This window comes from Malurus melanocephalus, unplaced genomic scaffold (assembly GCF_030028575.1).
Source record: "Malurus melanocephalus ecotype Western Australia unplaced genomic scaffold, MMel_1.1 scaffold_157, whole genome shotgun sequence".
Classification (NCBI taxonomy): Eukaryota; Metazoa; Chordata; class Aves; order Passeriformes; family Maluridae; genus Malurus; species Malurus melanocephalus.
In genome coordinates this window covers 692,648-716,098 of record NW_026623389.1, presented here as the reverse complement: position 1 = coordinate 716,098, position 23,451 = coordinate 692,648, and the positions used below count along the sequence as shown (strand labels likewise).

Sequence of the window (23,451 nt, the reverse complement as noted above, 5' to 3'; positions counted from 1 at the left end):
ACATTAAGTACTGACAGCAAATTTTACTATTGTCTGGCAAGGAAAACAGAGATAGCATTGCAAAAAATTGAAAYGGTAAAGTAACATGGGGTTTTCATTTTGTCTGCTTTGGAGGGATAGATGGGGTCCAAACTGTGAGCTTCTTGTRGAGTAAGCAACCTTCTCTGCTGTTCAGTACAAGCCAAATAGTTTCATGCTGCAGTCCCTATGCCAATAATGATGGGGAACTGCCCCAAAGGAAGGTGCATCTGCCTTGGCAGCAGAAGCAGCTCTTATCTCTGCTTGTGTGCATATTTTTGGTGGAGCCTTTGACTGCATCTCTTTCTTRGCTCACTCTCCCAGCCAGTCAAAGAGATATATTCAGAACTTGCCACCACGGCTGTGGTTGAAAAGGGGACAAGATCTGAAGTTTMTGCTTTAGATGTTTGCAGAGATGTCTGGGTGCTTCTTCAGTGCCTGGGATGCTGGCAACTGCTCTGCTTCCAGTGRAGGTATCAGCTGTTTGAAGTTTAGCTGTCACAGTCTTCAGCTGCAGATCTGTGTGATTCTAGTTCCTTTTCCCAGAAACCAGCATCAATTTGTTGGATTTCTTTAAGAATTAGATGGCAACCAGGTTTTTTCCAGTCCAAGGCTGCCCAAGCACAGTTTGTTTGTTGTCTGATGCTGAACTGATTGTCAGTGGAAGTGGTAGGTTTAGTGAAAATAGGCAAGCTGAAATATCCTTCTGTGCTGACAGTAAGAGCATGGTGTATAGCTACTCATCTGTGTAGCATCTTGGGATAGCATTCATCACATAACCTCAGTAAAGAGATCTTAGCTCAGTAGGCACATTGTGGRTAGCAGCTCATCTCAGCCAGAGGAGGGTCTGAAATAGTTTGTGTGACTGTTTCCCAAAGACTCCATCTCTGTTTTTGTTGATCATGAAGGGTGTCTATCCCATGATGCCCAAATCAAGTGTAAGCACATAAATTTTGACTGGTGGATTTCATTCTTAAAGTCTCGTCTTCTCTGAGAGATTAATTTTTCCCCTGTTGAAGAAAAAGACCTGTTTTTTCAAAACATCCAGTAAATGGGTTCGCAGTATATCCAGTAAGAAACTGGATTGTAAGAAATAAGCCTATGTTTTATTTGAAAAAGTATCTTAACTTTGCAACATTGTCTCTTGTATATGTGGATTAGGTTCAGATCAAAAGCAATTCAAGTCAACTGCAGCTTGTGCCAGCCCTGTTGTGAAGAGATTAGAATTTCTTCCCAGTCCTGTCCCTTCAGATGAAACTGCTTCAAGCGAGAAAGATGTGAAGAAAGCTGAAATAGAGCAGCAGAAGGAAGCACAGCTCCCTGCTTTGCAGGAGGTATGTACAGGCAAGACAGGGAGGGATTGGAAAGCCAAACAAACAAAAMAAAGTGAGAAAGATCTTACACAGAAATATTTATTGTGCAAATTGATATTTTCTCTATATAATGTTACTTCAGGAGTTTATTCAAAACATGACTCTGGAGGATGCTTTCAGCTGCTGAATCCTGTAGTCATCAGAGAGTTCCCCTTTAAAAGGAACTCCACARTGTCTACCTGTAGTGTTTGAACCTGTAAACTGGCAGGACCAGAAATGAGAACTTAACCTACAAACCCCAGTTCCATCACCTGTTGGGAGGGCAGAGTATCCAGAAGGTGTAGACAGGGCAGCTTATCCTCTCAGTGCTCTTGAAGTGCTGGACAAGTGCAGGTGGTGGCAGAGGTAACAAATGGCCGTGCCCATACTGCCCTGTCAGGCAAGTTAGGTGTGAGTTAGTTAGATATTGTTAGAGGATTGACTTGGGAATGCAGGGCACTGTGAATGTCAACAGGAAACGGCTTACAGGGCTTCAGCACTGCAACTCCATGTTGTGATTCTGGAGATAGAGGCTTCATCTTTGACAATGTTGATTCAGAAAATAAGTAGAAAGGGTTGAAGTTAACCTTTGATTGAACCTGTTACTTTTTTAATGCTGTTTGCTGTTCCCAAATGTCTGAACAGGTGACAAAAGCAAAAGCCCTGGAACAAAAGGGGAGTGTAGTGCTGCCATTTCTAAAGAAGCTACCTGAGACCAGCCAAGTTACTCTACATAACTCTGGTCTACAAGGTGAGCAAAAAGCATTTGGAAAACTCAGCCAGACAGTAGCTGGTGTTCAAGGAGAAGTGCCTAATCAATGACTGGGAGCATTTTGGAGCTAAAACTGTTATTTTTCTAGTTTCATTGACTGATGTTGGTAGTGTGGCTTCTGTGATGCAAAGGACTCTTGTGGCTATTTCTCCTAAACAACAGCAGAAATATGACACAGCAGAGGGGGGCAGGGAGAGCCCTATCTTGCACTTACCTGGCCTAACAAWAAAGGCTGTATTATCTCAATGAGTGTTACATACTGCTCAGGTGAAAATGACTTAGCAATAAGTTTTATCTACTGCTAAAATTTTCTGGAGATAAATTGTGCACTCGGCTGCTCTTGTGGAACTCCGTTCATGGATGAACAATACACATAGTTGGCTACATCCTTGAATTTGACCACTGCCCAACATGAGTTGTTGCAATGCAGCACCCTTTTTTTACTTTGCCTTCATGATGAAGTTTTGCTTGAGACTGATAATGTTTAGTAGTTTGATTTTATTTTTATTTTTATTTTTGGTTTTATTTTTATTTTTGTTTTGTTTTTATTTTTATTTTTATTTTTTATTTTTATTTTTATTTTTATTTTTATTTTTATTTATTTTAAAGATGTGTATGTGTAGGTATAGTGGAAGAAAGGGAGAAAAATCACCTGAAGTTTTCTTCCCTGTAAGAACTTTCTACATTGTTAATCTGTTGGTAATATACTGATTAGCCTATGTTTTCAAGGTTGAAATTTCTGAAGGTGATCCACTATGAAAAAACAGGAGAGGGGCTTTTTACAAAGCCATGTAGTGATAGGACAAGCAGTAAAGACTTTAACCTGAAAGAGGGTAGATTTAGATTAGATATTAGGAAGAAATTCTTTAGGATGAATGTTGTGAGGCACTAGAACAGGTTGCACAGAGAAGTCATAGAAGACCAGTTCTAATCTTTTTCAGTGGAAAGTGTCCCAGTCCATGGCAGGGGGAATTGAARCTGGATGATCTTTAAGGTTCATTCCAAYGCAAACSACTCTATGATTGTCAGAAAAGGAATGGAATTCTCACTTGTTTCAAGTTGGGGATGGGGCGGGGGCTGCTACCCAAGCAGACTCTCAGAGCAATATCGTTTTWTGTTAAGCAAATCAAAGCAAATATCAAGTAACAGGTTGTAGGTGTCTTGCCTGTTTTCTGGCTGGTGCTGAAACACTTGGCTGCACTCTAGTGTTCACAGCATATGGAGCAGAGAAAGGCTCACAAAATCCTCTATCTGCAATAGAAATGAATGCAAAGATTTGAAAGGGTGGCTGCCCTTGTGTTAGTGTGCTAAAGCGTTCATGTGAGTTCAGGTGCCATGTTGCAAAGGCAACATTTAGATACAGACATTCCGTGTGATCTTCAGGTCCGTTGTAAATTAGCTGCCATGGGTCAAAGCGACTTAGACAAAATCCCTCTAGTRGCCATGGTGGCTCAGGTCTGAGAGTCTGTCATCGCCTTTTGACCGCGCTGTTTCTTGTTTTGTCTCCGTGCCGKTGCCTGCAGAGCCGCCCCGCGGGGCCGCGGTTCCGCTTAGGGTTCGCAACAACTGGCGGCGCTCACAGTTTTTCTCCCAGTCAGGTAAATGCAGCTGAGAACAGCTCCAGCCCTTCTGCTGCTCCAGCCGCAGGCGTCTTCGGACACGGCACTGGGGTGAAAGCTGATGATCACGGGGACTTGTTCTACCTCTTGCTTTTGTAGAAAATATCTATTCCTGCTGCACAGTTGACAAAGAGCTGTTGGGTTGCACGTTGTTCTGATGCTCTGGTTTCAGGCACCCAAAAGAAATCCCTTGCCTATAAATACCTTTTTTAAAATTTCTTTAAATCACTCTAATTTCCAAAGACATTTGGATAGAAAATGGCAATGGTTCTCTTCGTAACTGTGACTGTTGAATAGTGTAGTCCCATACTTTTAGCATTGCTGTACTTTTTCCTTCCTTGCACTGAATCATGAAGGGAAAAGTAGATCAAGGTAGGTAACACTCAGTGTCTGAACAGTGCTAACATCTGTGGCCAGAAGTAGATGGCATTAGCTAGTGGTAGAGTAGAACCTGATATTAGATAATACTGTGCTCCTTTATACCCAGATAAAAAGTAGTTTTGTTGGTGATGGATGTAATCTGGTTTTCTGATTTTTTGCTTGCATTTAGTCCTTGCATTTGGTTGTGGGAGCAAATAGGAAACTAACATAAAGCTCTTTTATGCAGATATAATGTAGATTTATTTACAGGCTGAGAACATTTTGCTATGTTAAATTTAATCTTTCATTGTTCTGTTTTTTTTTTTAATAGCTGATTCTGATAGTGGTGACAAATCAAATGTGAGTACCTTTTTTGCATTATTGTTTGGTTAAAAGATTTTCATTCAGCAGAAATTATTTTTTATGCAAACTGTCTTGTAACATCCCTAAATCAGAACGAGAAATTTTTTTCTCATGGGCATGTTGGAGGAAAAGTACAACTCAAATCAAGGCATAGTCTGCATCATGCATTCTCCCCTTATCTGGAGCTACCTATACAGTACTTGGTTGCTGGAGCCACTCAAGTTTCACAGTCTCAAAATAATATGTGATTCTAAATTATCCATTCTATTTTAAATGCTTAAAAATGAAAGGACTTCAAAAGTTTACTGTTTCCTCAATGAAACAAAAAAACCCAGCACACCACAAATGGTCCTCTGTAGTACACAGTRTATTTCATATTCTATTTATCATGTAGAAACAGACATAATCTCTTCCTATGAGATTCAAATACTACTCGTAGTGGAAAGGGATATGATAGCAAGTACCTGAAATTGCTCATGATTATAAGGATTTTAAACACATCATGTTATAGGATCCTTAGTGAAGCCTTAGGATTTAATTCATTGTGGATAAAAATTCAAAGCAAGGCTTTAGGCTGTTGTGCTGGCAGACATAAAGTGAGAGAATATTTTTTACAATCTAAAATTTCTTTTCATGTTGTGCAGAAGRTTATAGAGAAGCAAAATATGTATGTTCTTTAAGTTTGAGTACCCAGAAGTGGCTCTGTTCAGTGCTGCTTAGAGCTTTCTCTAAGATCTTTTTTCCCCCCCTTCAGCTGAAGTTTCCCAAGCCTTTCTTTGCAAACCAAATGATTCTTTTATCATTTGGCTACCTTTGGGCAATCCCAAGTGTCAGTGAAGCTAAGAATATTGTCTGCTAACTGAGACAGCCATTATCTAGTTCTCAGTTTCCCATTGTAACATCRTTGGCAGGGCTTAATCAGGCAAAGAGCAGTTTTCTCTGGTAGCCGTGTGAAGTGCAGTGTCACAGTCTAATAGCTTGGTTTTCCTTCACGTAAGCGTTTCAATTTTTGGTCCTGGGATCCAGAAGAAGAGCGAAAGCGCCAGGAAAGGTGGCAGCATGAGCAAGAACGCTTGCTTCAGGTACGGAAGAAACTGTCTGTCTTCCACTGTGTGGTCTGGCTGTTGACTTGTCTCTTCGGACAGAAGTCGAGCATTTTGTGTCACGTTTTCCACATCCTCTGTGGATGCTTGAGCGAATACTGTGGCAGCTGAGTGATAACTGAACACACACACATTCTCTGTGGTTTAGGCATTCTCATGTGTCCCTTCCCCACTCCATGGAAAGACAAAAAGGAATTGGTCTGGCAATCCAGTGCTGAGTTAAACCAAATGTGTTGGTYCTCCATTATATATAAATTATGTTGAGCATAGACTGCAAAGCACTCCTTGGAACCTCTTTGTCAAGAATGACAATTTGCTAACTCTGATGCCCATGCAACTCTTTCAAATTATGGTCTTAAYAGATTTTCGTAAATTCTTGGAAAACATCAGACTAAATTTGGATAAGAAAGGACTTGGGTTTAAGAAGGTTTTGTGAGAGAGGGAAATACCTTCAAGACAACCATTMGTTTTGCCTAGTGGTAGAGTAAATTCTAAAAGTTCTGTGTGTGTGTCCTGGTTAGAAGAAGTGCAGTGGCCCTAAGAAACTGAATTTCCCAGTCAGTCAGCAGTGTCTTTTGAAACTGTGATTAGCTTTGATCCCAAAGAAATCGTATCTTCCTTCCATGTAACAGAAGATGGAGAATAATAAAATGGGGTCTTTCAATCTTTTAAGACTGACTTGTATATCTCTATGCTTTCTTGAGATCATCTAATTTTACACCTCTTAAAATGGTGYAAAATTCTCATAATAATTTTTCTGGGTGCTCTTTCAGTAGTAAATGCTTCTCTTCTGGATTAGGCAATTGTGGTTTCCAATTTGAACAGAAGCTGGAACTGGTGTGAGAGGGAAATGGAAATTCAAACCATTTCTGGCAAACAATTTTAAACACCCCTTTGAGATAATTTTTTTGCATAAAATTCTATGAAAACAATTCTTAAGAAATCATTCCATCAGGGAAGAAAATAAGCTACTTAGCCAATTATAAGCTTACTCTCATCAAACCTTTACACACGATTCATTTATCTTTCAAACTTGCATCATAATACATAATTTGTTAAATTGTATTGGCATATCTCTTTAAGTAGTACCTGAGCAAAACTTGCTCATTTATATGCTACTTTGCTGAAGTTTTTAATGTACAATCCATGTCTCAGTGTTTCGAGGTTTGTGAAACATTTTTGAAACTTAATACAGTAAAATAAACAAGGAATTACTAATATTTTTGAGCACWAATTTAATTTCTGACCAAATATTTAAAAAAATTCCAAGAAATTGAACTTCTAATAAGTCGGAAGTTCCTTGTAGTTTGAAGGTGTTAAATGTAAGTTCTAGAAAAAAAGTGGGAAAAGGGAAAAAGAAGCATTTTTTTTTACACCCCTCTATGTTCCCAATTTTTATCTTTTTATTTCATCCTATTTCTGATTAATCCATTCCYATCAAGCTCATTTTTGGTCTGGAGTTGCTACATAATTTATTCCTAATACTGAATACTCYGAATTTCAAATGCATTTGTATCCCTGTACAGGAGAAGTATCAGAAGGAGCAGGACAAGCTGAAAGAGGAATGGGAAAAGGCCCAGAGAGAAGTTGAAGAGGAGGAGCGCAGATACTATGAGGAGGTATAAGGCTCAAAGGAGGAGGGGTTTTATTGACTTTTTTGGTATAATAATGCACCCACTTATGTAACAAAAAAATAATCCAATGCCTAGATTAATTAATGAAAAGCCTCTTCAAGGCTGAATTCTCAGGAGGGTTGTTTCTCTTAAACACTGCCATAGATGTTGAGGAAAAATATTTAAATATTTGGACAGGTATCCTCAGCACCTCCGCATAGGTGGAGGTGTCTAATTGCCATGCAAGCCTGGGTGAGTCAGTGCAGCTCTGTCTGGGCACGCWCAGACTTCACTCCAGAGGCAGAGCCTTGTGTATTTTGGCACATACTTGGTGCCTAGTCTTGGTGGAACTCCAGATGAAATTGTTGTCTGCCTTGGGCTTGATCATGTAGATATTTTGTAACTGACCTTTAAAAAAAACCCCACAGGAGATGTTTAAATCTTGCATTTGTGAAATATTAATAAACTATTAGATAGTGCTTTTCTTCTGCTGTGCGTGGGTCACTATTGCAGGAAACTGGAAAATAWTGATCTTTTAAGTTTGTCTATGCATTATGTAAATTGGTGATTTCTCATCTGTGCTTGAGGGACATACTTATGATCTAAACAAGAATTTTTTTTTCAACTTTCAGAGTTGAAAGTTTCTCATGTACCAAGGGTAATTTTGTATTTTTATATTAAACGTTATAGACTGGTGCTGTAAGAAACAGTAGTGCTGTGCCAAGTGTAATATTCTTTCCTGTTTTGGAAATTCCACCTCAAACATGGCAATGGTGAGAGGAACAGAAGTGCAAAACCTTGAAGCAAATTAAAAATTGAGGTGTTACTATTATTCTTGGTGCCACAAATCCTTACCCAGCCATGTAAACATGGCACACAGCCAAACCTTATTTTCCTATGTGTTTCATAAGCTCATTTCTAACCCTCACTCTCTTCTGATCTTCCTTCTTTAGGAACGCAAGATAATTGAGGATACTGTAGTTCCATTCATTGTTTCTTCAAACTCCGCTGACCTCCTCTCCTCTTCTTCCTCTACCACTGAAGGAAACAGAACAGTGGTGAGTTTCTCATGGAGTTGTAAGGCACTGAAGAGTAAGCCATCTTCAGTGCAAAGTGTAATCCTTTGCTAAGRGCTATCAAAGTCTGGGAACAGTAAGAGTAAGTGTATTCCCTAGATCCCTTCTCTAACTGGTGATGCCTCTGAGTGCTGTAACTTACAGATTTTCAAAACTGAATAGCTGTACTCCCAAAGCAAACAGCTACCATCCCATTTTGAAGTAGAGCAGAGTGCTACTTCCTCTCTGCAGCAACCTTTCTTCTTTAACTGGTGCTCTGAAAAGACAACCACCTGTTTCTTTTRATTATCTTCCAAAGCCAACAAAATCTTAATGGTTTCCCAAGTCCAGAATCTCTGAATCCAGAATCTCGAGTGTAAAATAGTGCTTTATGTATATCTCTGTTGAGACTGAATCCTACCTCCCTCATTGTCTTCCTTTTCTCTCCCATCATCCATCCTAGAAAGCACCAAAACAGAGGAATGTTTACTCTCTGTTTTTTTAAACTCAGGCAACACAGAATGTTTAATTCAATGCATCTACCATCTAATTAAATTAGTGACTGCAGAGATCAGACAATGACACCCCAGGTGAGATCACAGTAAATGTGGGATTCACAGATGTAATTTTCTCCTGCCTAAGGCACCTGCACCAAGTCATCTGCTTTTTTCCATTCGACATCAGGATTAGGAGTACTGTATCATTTGGGGTTCTCCTCTCACCCTTCCTGCACTTCCTCTCACTCATTCTTGTGCAAGGGCATCAGCCAGGGYCAATTTCCCACATGGCTGTGTAGCAGTAACTTCTTGGTGGAGTTGTTATGCCACAGTCAGGACRCTGCCTCCCCCCAGAAGTGAAGGATCCTTTTTCATTGTGTACTCGAGCTCCTCAAGTCAGGTATGAACCACTCCAGTACCATTTTGGAAGCAGTACTGGTGCTGCCCTTTGAGGATGCCCAGTGCATGTGASTATTGCTTTGCCCCTAGGCAGAGACAACAAGCTGAGGTCACTCACAAAGTCCCCTCAAGTCCAGTGCGAGGCTGTCCAGACTCTCAAAGTAATTMAGGGGTTTCTGCCACAAAGTACATGGGAAGTTTAAATTTGCCGTCCTTAACAACATAATTGGTCCCTCATTTATTTCATGCTCAGTTTAGTCCAAYTAGTTGTTGTTTCTGCTAAAATCTTAGTTAAATCCAAAGTTATATTTACCAGGGTTAAATGGTTCTCCTATAGAAATGTGAGATGTTCTTTTTGATAGTAAAATGTGTCAACACAATGTATCAAGGGGYAGCCTATACTTTTCCAATGTCTGTGCAGATGCCAGATTCAAAGGGAGCTCCTTGTCCCCTCTTCATCTGTCTTCTAGAACTCAACTGATGCTAATAGCTGTCCAGAGGAAAACAAACAAAAAGAAATTTCAAAGCAGAAAAAGCTGCTCTGGGAGCAGGACAGTATGCCATCTCTGAAAAGCAAGGAAAATGAAGTCTGGCAAGAAAAGAGGAGGTATGTATTAACCCTAAGCACTTCATAACCCTGCGGGGCTTTGTGTTCTGATGGCTTCTGGGATATCACATGTACCCATGACTGATGCTGGAGCACCGGCACCAGGTGGCCTGGTGACAGATGCAATGTATCCTGATTCACTGGCCCACAGGCTGACACACATATGGCAGTGCACTGTGCTAGTTGTGCACATCACAAGGCTTGTCTTTTCTCTATTGCTCTGCCAAGAGTCTGTCACAGCAGTCAGATCAGACCTTAGACAGCTCAGACATCTCTGTACGTCACTGCACTGTGTCTTGCATACACTTCACAAGCCACCTGAAGGAATTAAGGAGCAATMGCTGTTTTCACTCAGAACCTGTGTGAAATTGCCTGGCTATCTCAGAAGTGCTATACTCAAACTTGCCAGGTGGTGTTTAAAGTCCTGGACTTTGCTCAACTACTAATTAACAGGTTTCACAAAAGAGAAGAGGCATCTGATGATGCTGAGCACTGTATAGAAAACATGGATAAAAGCTTTTTTTTCTGACAAGCCATTTTCCACAAATCCAAAATCATCTTCAGCACATCTAAGTGACAATTTGAGGTAAGCAGGAAGACTTGCACTATTTGGAGACAAACTTGTTAACTCATTAAAGTTATTGCTTTGTCATTGCTGAYGCAGTAACAAAAATCTTCTTGCGARAAATGGATTGATATTCAAAAGCCTGATTTTGCCATTATATTCTAGGTGAAGTTTTTCCTGGCTTTATTTATACAGTGTGACTTGTTTTTATTAGCAGTGGAAATAAAGTGCTCTCAGGATACCCAGAGACCGGTATCTTGAAAGGAGGAAGTGAACAGGAGCACCACGTGCCGGTGATGGGGCGCAGCTCACCTGCCAGGCTGAATCTGCCACTGACTCAGGGTGAGAGTAAGACTCTTCCTGTTCATGTGTTTTYCTCAAGATAAAAATCTGGCAGAAATCTAACTTGAAAGAATTTTAGAAATTKTCAGTATGTATGTCCTCAAAACTGGAATGTCTCAGACTAAAAATTTACTTTATGKTAGCAAAATAAATATATTAAGGTGAAATTTAAACTCTTCTTGTTTTCATCAGAGGTAAGAGTTTCAGCAGCAGGTATCTGRTTTATRRGTCTGCAAGTCCACAGTAGCAGTTWAAATGGTCATCTTCCATCTTTTACATAATCTTACATACATATAGGATTTATCTTGATACATAGAGCATATTTCCAACACTTATTTTGTGTTTTGATAGCTAATTAGATTCTTCATGTCAATTTCAGTCTGGGAAATATCACTACATATGATATGTAACCTTTTTCAAGCCAAGCCTAAAGTGACATCTACCTCAATTTTGTCATTAGAAATGTCTAATGACATATAAAGTTAATTGATTTTTTTAAGCTCCCGTAAGTATTAATGTATTTGAAGGAAGGAATTTGCCCAAAACATTGCTGTCAGGAGGGTCACCCTAAAAATAATGCAAATTCATTAATTTAGTGTCATTATCTATCTAATACAAGTGAACAGTGGAARGTAAACAAGTAGGACAAAAGACAGAAATTGAATGCAAATTTTGAAATCAAGTTTTTTTTGTTTTCAGTCCAGCATAAAATTCATCATTCTACAAAATCAAGTGTCTGTGGATGGAAACGTTTTCAGTCTTATAACTTGCTCCAAAAGCAAATTCTATTTATTAAATGKAGTAGGTCTGCTTTTCTTGTCTCAATTGTATTGTTTTCTTAGTGTTTTGGTAACAGTTTCTCAAAGAAATAAAACAGAAAACATCCTTGGGGATTTGTAGTAGTGATTAAGCAAATTTCACAGGTTTGACAACTTTTAACTATATTTACTAATAATCCTGCTTCAGRGTTTTTCTAGGTTCTTTTCACCAATTTGGTCCCCTTAACTCTTGCTTTCGAGGAGTCTGGATTCTCTGGCACCAGGGAAGTTTCAGTCTCTCTGGTGCTTCCTTCATTATGACAACAATACTTTATTTCCCAAGTGTTATTTGTGGATGGCTCTTTGACCTGGCCCTTTCCCCCTTCAGAAACAGATTCAGCAGCAGGGTAGGTCATGTGTAAATGAAGGAACAATGCTCCACAGAGGTCTTCCGATGTAGTACAGCCTGTCTCTGATTTTGTGGGGGTTTCTGAGAAGCTGGTTTTAAGGGACAGTACATCTCTCTCCTTCGTGATGCACCCACAAGCCATGCTGGTCTGTAGATACTGACAAAAGTATTTGCCTCAAATACTGAGTTTTMCTCTCCTCTTGCTGTAGACATCTCCTGGAATCAGCAGTTGCTGACAAAGCAATCCCCGCAGTACACAGAGGACATTCGGCAGAGACCATTCCTGGGCCAGACTGCGGGACAGCAGCTGAGCTCYGCAGGGGAGGCAAGGAGGTGAGAGCATGAAGGTTGTTGAAGAGATTGAGAAGTCCTACTTTCTCTGTTCTCCCTTATATTCCTGCTCAGCACTCATTGTTGGTTGGGTTTGGTTAGTTCTGCAGAGTGAAGACACCCTCGATGTCTGGCTTTCCCACCGAGGCTGCTAACATTTATCTACTTTGTTTCTCATTACAGGCGCCCCAGTTATTAATTTTGTGAGAGAGCACATCCGCTGCATGCCTCTCTCTTCTTTCTCCATAGCTCTTTCAGCACATAGCTGTGTAACTTTTCATATGCTTTATTTGTTTTAAGTGCCTGAGACAAACATTTATAGCTAATAAGAAGCTGAATATGAGGGTGGGAATGTCAGGTTATGTCTGCCTCTTTGAAGCTGGTGTCCAAGAGCTTCATTCCCCATCTTGCAAGCATACATCGATTGCTACATTCTAGTCCTTTAAAAATTACACCTTTTAAAAGAAGATACATAAAAGAAAGTATTTTCTTTCTGCTGTAAATTTTGGTGAGGTGTTTTTTCTTCTCTGCTGCTTTGCCTTGTGCTTTTGAGTAAGCCTTACTGAAAGGTAACATCGGTGCTTTCGGTATGTAAGGGATCTGTTTGCTAGTATTTGCAAAAAGTAGCTGTGTAATGAGAGAGGAAAGTCTGTTTTCATTAGCATATATATGAACAGTCTTCTGCAGAACCTGTTACCTCTATGAAATTGTATCCTGTCAATGCTAATGTAGATTGATTACCTACTCCTCATAGTAAACTGCTTGTGTGTGTGTGTTTGAGAAAATTGTTATTTAAGCTGTAAACAGTGTTAAACAGMGAGAGTTTGAATCAATCCTATGACTTCTGATAACAAAAACCATGATTTTTCTCAGCAAACCCTTGCAGCGAAGCATGGATACAAATGAACCATAACAAAATAAACCACCTTGAAGTGTTGGTAGCTTCGTTTTTGCTCAGTAAAGGCCAGCAGAGTGTACTGTGGTGTGGTGTGGTGTGGTGTGGCTTGGCTTAACCCTCTTTCATCCTAGTTGGAGCTATGATGGGTTGATGAGGTGGGAAGGAGTCTCCACATGCCTGATTACCTTATGAGTTACCTGATTGAACAGCAGCAAGCAGACTAAGAATCAAAAATCTTGAAATCTAGCTCAAATTTTTCCACACAAAACGTGTTTTTAATTGTTGTTCAGCTGTAGTAATGCATTCTCTCTGCTGTATTTTAGGGCAGGGTATCATGAGAACCTCCAATCTGGGCCATCATCTCCCTGCTCTCCTGCTGCTCTGARTCAGTCACCCAACAGGTACTAAAGGTCAATAAGGAATTTTGCAGACCAAAYACATTGTGTTGTCACTGGTGAACTGCCAGAGAGAAAATCACATTAGTATTATGTGGGTGCACTATTAAGTCTGCTAAATGTTGCAATTCATAACTGTCCATGGGATAAACATAATCATATAGCTCCCTCTCCCMTATTTCTTGGCTGCTTCAGTGGTATTGTTGTGTTTTCAAATAACACAGTTCAGAAAGCAGATTTAGAACTCTGCTTGAACTTTGAAATTTCTATAAAATTGAAATGGGACAGACAGCATAAACCTCACTCAGAGGGAGTAGTTAAAGGTGAGTTCAGAGCACTTAGGCCAAAGGATGTCTTCAYTGTGAATAGTCACATGCTCAGGTCTGTTCTAGACATTGTATCTGATTTTAAAAGAAATTCTTCCTTTAATTTCCAGACTAGAAATGCATTTTTCTTTTTTGCTGATTTTTTAATTTGCCCACATTCATGCTTATTTCGTAGAGATTTGATTCTTTTGAGCAATCTGTACATCTTTCAGTGAGTTATGTGTACCAACTCTTATAAATAAATGTTAACTGTAGCCTGATTAAAACACCGATAATTTAGAGTATATTAAATTTTGTTTCCTTATTAAATAGGGTAAACTAATGCATCACAGAACGTAGCAAGGTTTTTGTTTTATTTTAATTACATTTTTCTTCACATTTAGAACAAAGCCCTCGTTATGCTGTCGCTTGCATTGACATTAAACTATTGGGAATTTTTTACATCAACAATATATTATGGTTTTGTTACTGTAGCGCAGTTTTGGTGGGATTGCAGATAATTTCCTTGTTTTAGGTAACTAGTTRGGATAGCTACTTCTTATTATTTAGCTACTTCATATTATTCTGATCTGAGAACCTTTTTCATGATCTTCTCCTGAAATAAAACTTAGTTTTGTAAACAGTGCATGRGATGTAATTCATTATTCCACTAAAACATTAGAAATCTCTTTAAAATTTCTCCAGATCCAAGACTTTAACTTGTTCTTGTAGTAACTCTGACAGTGGAGAAGTAAAAGCACAGGTGAACTCAGGAATAACACATAAGCAGAAGAGTTAAGTTTGTAGGAGGGGAGAAAAAAGCCCAGCAAAGTTATTCTAAAAGGAATAATGATAATGAAGSATCAAGACAGTCTTGTGTCTGTGCTGTCTGTGAACATGGTGGGCTCAAGAGTGGAAGGAAGGACAGTTTTCTAATTCTGRTGAGTTTTTCTGCTCCTTCTGTCTCTCTCTGTTTTGTTTGGGTTTTTTGTTTTGGTTGTTTTGTTTTTTTTTCAAAATGGCTCTTCTGTCATGCYGGAGTCCAGATCTGTCTCTGGTGATGGCTTATTATATTGCTGCCTCTAAACCTTAGAGCAAGAGACTGTGAACTTGCTTATCTGGATAAGCAGGCTGGTAGGGAAATGAGCTCCTGTGCATTCAGGTGTTTCATCTTTCCAAAACTCATGAAGTATTTCAAAGTTTCTCTCTTGATTTCAGCCCCGGCTGAAAAAAGCATGGATGACACATAAAAGGGAATCCTTTTTGGTCTCAGGTTCATCTCACTAGGCCAAGCATCAGTTCTGGCAGGCTGACAGGCAGGTGAGAAGGGAGGAACGTGAGATCCATAGAAGTGTACACCTATATTGCTATTCAACCATTATGAACAAGGCTACCAGTTCTTCCTGGGGCTCTGAACTTCCACCCAGCTGTCATCCAACTGCAGATTTGTGAGAGACGTCTAAACAGGGCTGCTGAAGGAGCAAGTTGAAGTATTTTTTGCTTTGCAAATGGAGATCCAATTTAATATTTTCTCTAATTAGTTATACTAAGTGGCTGCAGCAGCACAGACTTAAATGTGTCAGCCTGTGCTGAGTTAGTTCCACTGTSACTGGACACTGTCAGCTGGCTTTACCAGCTCATTTGGGTGCAGGAATAGCATCCTTGTTTTCTGATTTATAATGAGCAAGTCCATTTGTAAACAAATTGAAAAGTTTTCCGGCTGAGAGTCTGAGTCACGTAATTTGTGTGAATTGCTGGGGSATTGGCTGGGTCTAAGTAACCTTTACTATAAGGGTGGTGAGGCCCTGGAGAAGATTTCCCAGAGAGGCTGTGGACTCCCCATCCCTAGAGGTGTTCAAGCCTCAGGATGGGGCTCTGAATAAGGTCTAGTTCCTTAGGTCTWGATCCCTAGTCTAGATCCCTGCCTATGGCAGGGGGGTTGAAACTAAGTGACCTTAGAGGTCCCTTCCAACCCTAGCCATTCTGTAATTCTGTGAACCCACAGGTGTGGTTCCCTGCCAGCCAGGCTTCTGTTAAGAGGCCTGTATCTCCCTTGATCTAGCACAGCAGACAGGCAGGGAAATATGTCTGAGCTGCTGTGCATTCAAGCATTTGAAGTCCTTTGCTTGCTTGTCTGGAAGGCAGATGTGCAGATTGATTGAGTAATATGGCTGAAGAGTCAAAGTRTATTTATGTAAACCCCTCCAGTGCTCCTTCTGCCATCCTGTCCCTCTTGATAAACCTATCTAAACATTTGGCTCCATTTTACCCTCAGTTGCTGTGTTCTCACAGCCATGTTTGTCTCCTAGGTCTGTCAGCGGGAAGAAGCTTTGTTCTGCCTGTGGTCTCCCTCTTGGAAAAGGAGCTGCCATGATTATTGAAACACTCGGTCTTTATTTCCATATTCAGTGCTTCAGGGTATGTCTCTTGCTTTAATAAGAAAAATCTCAAGYTGTGCACAGTACAAATAGAATATATTGAGGGCTGTAGATATGAAACTGAAAACGAGAGGACCAGGGGATTTGCATGGTTGTTATGTATGTTTGAGTGTATTTATTTGTAAAAAAGTGGAAACGACACAACTAATGTGTTATTTKGCAGTCAGACATGTTAATTGGACTAAGACCTGTGATCAAGCAAGCAAACTTAGCTTCTGCATTTACATGGGGAAGCATCATATAATTTCTCTGTTGTGCTCATTGTTTTTTAAATATTACATTATTTACCTTTTGATTTTTTTAGGTGATTGGTTGGGTTTGTTTTTTTCCGTCCAAAAAAATGGTCAGTTCCAAAGCTATCTTTGATCTGCCCCATCTGCTGAAAAAYGTTGACTATGGAAGGAATGGTGTACTCCAGCTTTCACCAGAAATATTTCTTGACTGTTCTTGAGTATTTCAGTTTGGAAATAACCTGAAGTGTTTTCTAGAGAACTCRGAAAGTATTGATTTCCATTATCTCTGCCCCAATTTATGTTAGACATTTGTGAAGACTGTTTTTGATTTTAGACATTTACCCACACTAAATCTCTGGCTTCYTTAATCTTTACCCATCACAACTGGTCTGGCTCCAGAATGCAACCTCAAAGTCAGATRGGCCATATAATTATTAGACTTCACTTCTGTGTAAGTGGAGGCTGCGGAAATCCAGTCCTAAACATTTTTGACTTGAAAAAAATCCCTCTTACTGATTTGCAGTGTTCCCCAGGAGTATGGGCTGGGTTCAAGGGRGGTATTTTTTCTCACTGTTCCAAGAACTACTGAAACAAAAGTAAAAATTTGTTAAGAGTTGTGACAGATAATAAGGGAATCATCTCTCTTGCTTTCTCTGTTCTTCAACTGACAGTGTGGCATTTGCAAGGGACAGCTGGGAGATGCAGCGAGTGGCACAGATGTCAGGATTAGAAATGGTCTTCTGAACTGCAACGATTGTTACATCCGATCCAGAAGTAAGTACCAGATACTGTCCCCAAGGACAGGGAACTCTGACAATACTGTTCCCATGTTTTAACTGCCGGGTTTGGCTGGCTTTGACACTCAGGCATAGCTCTGCCATGGGAAGAGGAGTCTTCCCATGCCATTTTAATTATTTTGTCATATCAAAAGGTTTCCAAGCCCATTAAATTTTGCCCAGGGGATCTCTGCTCAGCAGTATTAGACTTAAGGCTGTTTCTGTGCATAAACATAAACTTCTATASTATGCACACATATTGCACGGCCTGGAGGCTTGGATCTCTCACATCACATGAGACAATGTAGATAAATCTACCAAATGTAGGACCCTGGGATGTGTTTGGAGAAGTTCCCATTTGTTATGTGTCTAAGCCTCCMTTTTGTGGAAGAAATTGGTCATGTAAAATACTAAGAACATTCTGTAACTCATAGTGAGTCCTTGTGGTGGTATYCCCAGATATGTGCCAAATAGTTTTTGCTTGCCATAAATTTTGATAATTGCATGTCACAAAGCAACTTCATGCATTTTGCTGCCTTGCAGCAAGTTACCTAAATGTCTGTCTGAGTCCTGGGTTTCTGTGACTGATACCAAATTACCAGAACATTTTAGCTTCACCCCAAAGTCACCAGTGATGGTCAGTGCTCATGCTGGCTTTCCCTTGTTGAAAACAATAAGATGCAAAAACAATAGGAGTAATTCTTGTCTTCTTGTGAATTATTATTTGGTGTATTCACTGCCTATAGTTCCAACTGATAAGTGGACATCTAGAGCTGTTTTGGTTAACTATTTCCCTTTTCTCTCAAAAAGCAGTTGGGTGTAGAAGTCCAGGAGTAGGGAAGTTACCTCCCTACCTTTGCCAGAAGAAGAATGGGTACTTTTTCTCTGATGATTCAGGAAAGAKATAGTTCTCCACCAGCAGAGCTAGAGGGTGCTRTTGTATAACTGTTTAACTGGGKKTTTTTTTGTGAYTTTTTTWWRAAAAAATTCTGCTAAGGAATGTTAGCAACTTTTTGTTATTTATTTAGCCTGAAATATTTAGAAATAGCTTTTTTCCTTCATGCTTGATACTATAAAACTTTCTCATGTGGATGAGGTCCTGACCCTTAAAATGCAGGTTTGCACATCCATTTTTACAAAAAAAAAGAGAGGAAGGTGGTAAAAATAATTTCCTTTTCTTCTTAATCCTTTTGCTTAAATAAAAATGGATGTCCCTCGAGAATAGATGAAGGCTCAAATAAATTATCAGCTTATATGATGTAGAAATCACTCCCTCTGTTATAATTTCTACAGCAGTATTAATAAAAAAATACATTACAGAGYTGTATACAATGTTTCATGTGGTAATGTTTTGCATTTGTGCATACCCAGCAGAATGGTAATCAAGTCCATGACAGAGGGAATAGGATTTGAGAAAATGTATGGCTCCTGAAGAATAATAATAGCCAGGGGATTGTAGTTTTTAGTAGAGACTGTCTCTTCCTTCTCTGTGCACAGCTCATGCAAAAATCTCAAAATTCACAAAGGTGAATTTAAGCTACAGTGGCYGTTGTTGGCAATTCAAAGGGACTAATTTTGACAGAACTGAAAATATTGCTAGTTGCTAATTTTTAAGGAAAATTTTATGTACTGCATAYCTGGAATGAAGAATAAATTGGTGTAATGTCAGTGTTTTGCCTTTCAGTTCTGGGAATAAATGCTGCAAAATGTAAAATCAGTTGTTTGGTTATATGGCTTGTGCCTTCCTGCCCCCGTGGCTGCATCTGAAACCTGTGCAGCAGTGGGCAGAAGTGACAATCTCTGACTGACCTAGGATTAGTCAGTGTTGTTTTGACATACTTACRGATATCTTGATGAAATATTTTGGCTCCCAGAAGCTTATCTGAAAAAAATTGATGATTCTGATTTAAAAAAAAAAAAATCATTAAAAATGATGACAAGAAAAACATTAGGGTTATGTAGTGGTTCAGTGTCCAAAATATTTCTGGTTTTCATATTAAAAGTGGATGGGGTTTTTTATTGGTAGGTTGTTTCAGTACAATGAAAGCTCACAATGAAGGAAATCCTGTATTCAATATCAAACACAGGGAATTGTTACAGGTTGATGAATGTCGAAGTCAAAGGCAAGCAGTAAATTCATGAGATTCTCTATATGGCCATATAACACATGGAGTCTGTATCACCAGGTAACACAAACTAGGCACAGCTGAAGATGTTCACCAGTCYTTTGCTTTACTGTTTTGTCACTGCAGAGCCTGAAATAAATAAGCAGAACTACTTTGGGAGTAAAATAATATAAAACTTCATGCAGGATGCATTTGACAAGTGACAAGGAAAATACAAATCCTTCTTTGGAATAGTTAGTGCCCCAGGTTCACAGGAGGAAGCAAAAACAGGGCACAAATATATCTAACCCCAGATGCATTTTTTTTGAATTGTAGAGAAAAGTCTGTATTTGTTTGTTGAAATTTGTAACCAATTACTCGTTYTTGGTTTTGTTTTACCCAGCTGCTGGACAGCCAACTACATTGTGACGTGACTTTCAGTCCTAATAACTTTCAAGAAGGAACTCTCTTCTCATATGTATCGGCTGCCTCCAGACAATCACTTGTGAAAGCTTGAACCCATGGACATGATGGCTCTCATCTCGTTTTTAAAAACTCACTAAAAAAGCTGCACCTGCTCATTTGAAATGCAATATGTTGGTTTTTGCTTCCTTAAGAAATTTGCAAAATATGTATGACCATGTTTGGGAAAGCAAAGCCTAAGCACTATTAAAAAAAAAAAAATGAAACCACCTTTCAGGTATGCTTATGATACCCAGTCTGTTACCTTGTTCTTTTGAAAGTAATAAGAGAATAAACATGCAATAAAGCTGTTTTGTTTTAATATTTCTAGCAATTAAAAAGTTTTAAGTTTACAGAACCTTTATAGAATATGCCAACTTGAGCTGAGAAGTAATTTTAAGGTAGTATCTAATCAGTGCATTTGAAAAACATCACAGCACGACTTCTCTGTTATAATTGAAGCTATAACTTTTTTTATACAGAGACTAGTTTGATAATATGTCCTGTAATTCTGAAGCATTTTGTGTTTATATTACCTTCAATGGAGGGTAGAAATTAAACAAATAAATTATTGCACCTTTACTTATAGGATTTTTTGTTTGTGTACCTCGAGTAATGTTCATGACTATAGCTAAATATTCTCTGAAATAAAGATTTCCTCATTAAACCTAAAGACTGCATACCACTGACTACGGCAAAATTCCCATCAGGAGCAATCCTTCTTACTAACTTCAGCAGCCTGTGTTGTTACTAAACTCGATGCAAGGTGATATGCAGGAGAGGTGGCTAAGCAGGCAGATGCAGCTGAGTTGTGACTCTGAGTTGCAGTTTGATGCTATGGTGAAGCTTTTCTCTTTGGCATGGAACTTGTCAAATGATGATTCGAGTGKGTTGGACAGCTGCTCGTTCACTTGCAAACATTACACTTGGTTGAAATCTCATGCAGAGAAAYACATGTGGTTTGGGTATCCGCCAGGGCAGAGAATCAGACAGCCTTGAGCCTCTGTTCCTCCATCCACTACCTAACAACAGTCAGCAAAGCCCAGGAGTGTGGGAGATGGGCAGGGAGGAGGCTGGCAGCCACAGGCAGAAAAATGCCGTTGCCTGKGTTTGGGACAGTTTTCCTTTGTGCTCTCTGATTAAGCATGTGCTCCTTTCTAAAGTGATCCACAGCTCATTCAAACAGCAGGTATCTACAATACACAGACAAAATTAGGGAATGTGTTGCARCTAGCAGTAAGCTAGCACTTTTTGGTAAACAGTTACTGGAAATATCTTCAAATGGAGGGGAAAAATATTTTTCTGCCTTAAAACCACTGTAAAACTAAATTAATAGAGATTTCTTTTATCTATGTGCATATCTGTTGTCTTTTGATGTGYTGGTAAATAGAAATGAAGTGGTTATTAGGGAAGCAATAATTCTGAGTTGTTCTGTAGACAGCAATTATTTATTGAAATGTTAGACAGTTGCTTGCATGTGAGTTGTATAACCATGCAGAACTGCGTGTCGAACACACACATGTGATGTCGTTGGAGGACATTGTGACTATCTGCTGAAAAGTTACATGTTACTTCCTCAATATTGTGCCTTAGAAAATGCAAAGCTGTTGCACACAGTCAGCAATGACTTATGGATGCAATAAATCCAAAAAGCTGAGGCCCTTCGTGTACTTCACCTGGGGAATATTTTTAAGTAAAAATAAAATAAATCAGACAAATGTTTTGGAACTAAAGGTGATATCCTATATTTTGATCAACCACCTGCATGATTTACAGTTAAAGAGTTTTGATAACCAGGATGCTTACTCTTTGCATGTGGTTGTTATAACATTTTCCCACACAGAATGCGTAACATGGAAATTCAAGAAGCAGATTTTGTAACCAACAGGGTGCATCTGTATAACTCCATGCGCTGCATTAAGGATATGTGAATATATGATGTCTGAACCTAATTTTTAAATGAGATTGTGCATGCTTGTGCATCTATTCGGTATGAGTCTCTAGCACTGCTTTCCCCCGTGATAGAGTTAGATGTGCACATCAGTCCCCMAGTGGCTTGGTTGTCTCAGAGGTCAGGTCGGTTTCTCATTCATGTAGGGGTAAGTGCCCAGTGGGCTTAGGAGCATGGTTGGGATAAAGTGCRTGAACGAGGGGGGAGGGGTTTTGCATCCCACTGCAGGTGCCACTGGGTCTCTGGAGCTGCTTAGAAACTGATCCCAGTGTCTAGCAGATAGTTTCATATATGCATGTTTTAGCAACGTTGATTGTACGTAAAGCGAAATGAAGTGGCGCTCAACGATGACGGTTTTTTCCCCTAATGAACATCTATTCACCAGCACAGAATCATTTTCAACAGTTTTCTAAATCATACTTGCCAACTACTTAYGTTTAATTTTATATTCCCTCTGGAATCTTACATGACAGATTCATTCAGGCTAAGATTTTTTTCCTTKTTTTTTCCAGTTTAAATACATTAATATGATACATTTCCAATTAGGAACTTTGAGCACAGAAAAAAATAACAGTCTCCTACATTTRAACCGCAATGTAAATGTATTTGTTGCAAAAAATGATTTATTATTACTAAGCAAGTACAATGTATGTAATGAGTTTTAGATGTTTTAGAATTTATTTAGCCTCTCAATACTTCAGAGAACCTGAACAGGTGTCATAACCCATCCGTATTTTACAAGCCCATTTTCCATGGTGTATTTTTTTCTTTTCTCTTGCTATGTAGTGTTATTGATGCAGTACTTCTGTAGTTTTCAGTGAATGTCGTAAAGGTTGGTGAACCGGAAGGGGACCATCCTTATCTGCATGTCCGTTCAGGGACAAGGACTGCTGTCCTAGCTGGGGCTAATGTTGAATACCAATTGTGCTAACCTTCCCTTTCTTTTATTTATTCTAAAATGCSTCTGGAAACTAGGAAAACTTGTCTAAAATCCAACAGCTTTTATAGTAAATGTATGTTTATAAATAAAATGTTGATTACCTTTGGTGGTGTTGATTTTACTTAATAACTAACTTCTGTTGCGTGACCCTGGATTGCAGAGTAGAGGCTTCTGCATGGTTGGGRTAGGCTGAGCCAAACTGTGTTCCACAGGTCTTGATATATGAGATGAGACCATAAAAATGACACAGCTGGGAGGGCAGAATACACTGTGGATTGGCACTGTAAGCTGTAGCCCTGCATTCATAAGGGCATGTGTGCCTGTTGTGGTAAAAGATGAGCAGAGAAGGCTTCCTGCAGAGAGGCAAACCCAAAGTCCTCGAAAGACTTTTTATCAGTGKTGGTGGGCTGTGGTTCAGGCTTTCACTCAGCAAAGCACTTTATATACAGCAATGTTAGGTATGTGCTTCGTTAATTCCATTTCCACATAGCAAAGATCCTGGAGTTTGAGCTTAGTTTTRCATGTGCTGAGGTGTCTCACTAATTCTTGAATCGCAACAAGTGTTTGACTTGTACAGTCACCAGCTGAAAGTTCATGCAAAATTTTAAACTAATCACTGCTCCCTTTTCTGCTTTTTAATTGGGTCTTAAGTGGATGATGTGTTTGGGTTTGTGCCAGTAGAGCATCTCTGCTGTTAGATGAGTCATGGGGAAGTACTGACAATTTATTTTTTTTAATTCGTTCATTCATTTTTGTCCTGGTGCCTCAATGGCAGTGGCAGTGGTC

The 23,451-nt window shown here is 39.3% G+C and overlaps 1 protein-coding gene across 1 annotated transcript in view; it reads left to right on the top strand.

Annotated features, from left to right (window-relative positions):
* Positions 1–22,760, top strand: part of LIMCH1 (LIM and calponin homology domains 1) — a 173,341-nt gene extending 150,581 nt beyond the window's left edge. Inside the window, exons 22-35 of the mRNA XM_057371762.1 lie at positions 1,180–1,352; positions 2,016–2,121; positions 3,666–3,740; positions 4,453–4,481; positions 5,483–5,566; positions 7,114–7,206; positions 8,154–8,258; positions 9,622–9,758; positions 10,538–10,665; positions 12,042–12,165; positions 13,384–13,461; positions 16,070–16,178; positions 17,103–17,205; positions 19,716–22,760. Coding sequence (XP_057227745.1) covers positions 1,180–1,352; positions 2,016–2,121; positions 3,666–3,740; positions 4,453–4,481; positions 5,483–5,566; positions 7,114–7,206; positions 8,154–8,258; positions 9,622–9,758; positions 10,538–10,665; positions 12,042–12,165; positions 13,384–13,461; positions 16,070–16,178; positions 17,103–17,205; positions 19,716–19,741 — 1,370 coding nt within the window. The 3' untranslated portion in view covers positions 19,742–22,760. The remainder of the gene's footprint in view (positions 1–1,179; positions 1,353–2,015; positions 2,122–3,665; positions 3,741–4,452; positions 4,482–5,482; positions 5,567–7,113; positions 7,207–8,153; positions 8,259–9,621; positions 9,759–10,537; positions 10,666–12,041; positions 12,166–13,383; positions 13,462–16,069; positions 16,179–17,102; positions 17,206–19,715) is intronic.
* The last annotated feature ends 691 nt before the right edge of the window (positions 22,761–23,451 follow it).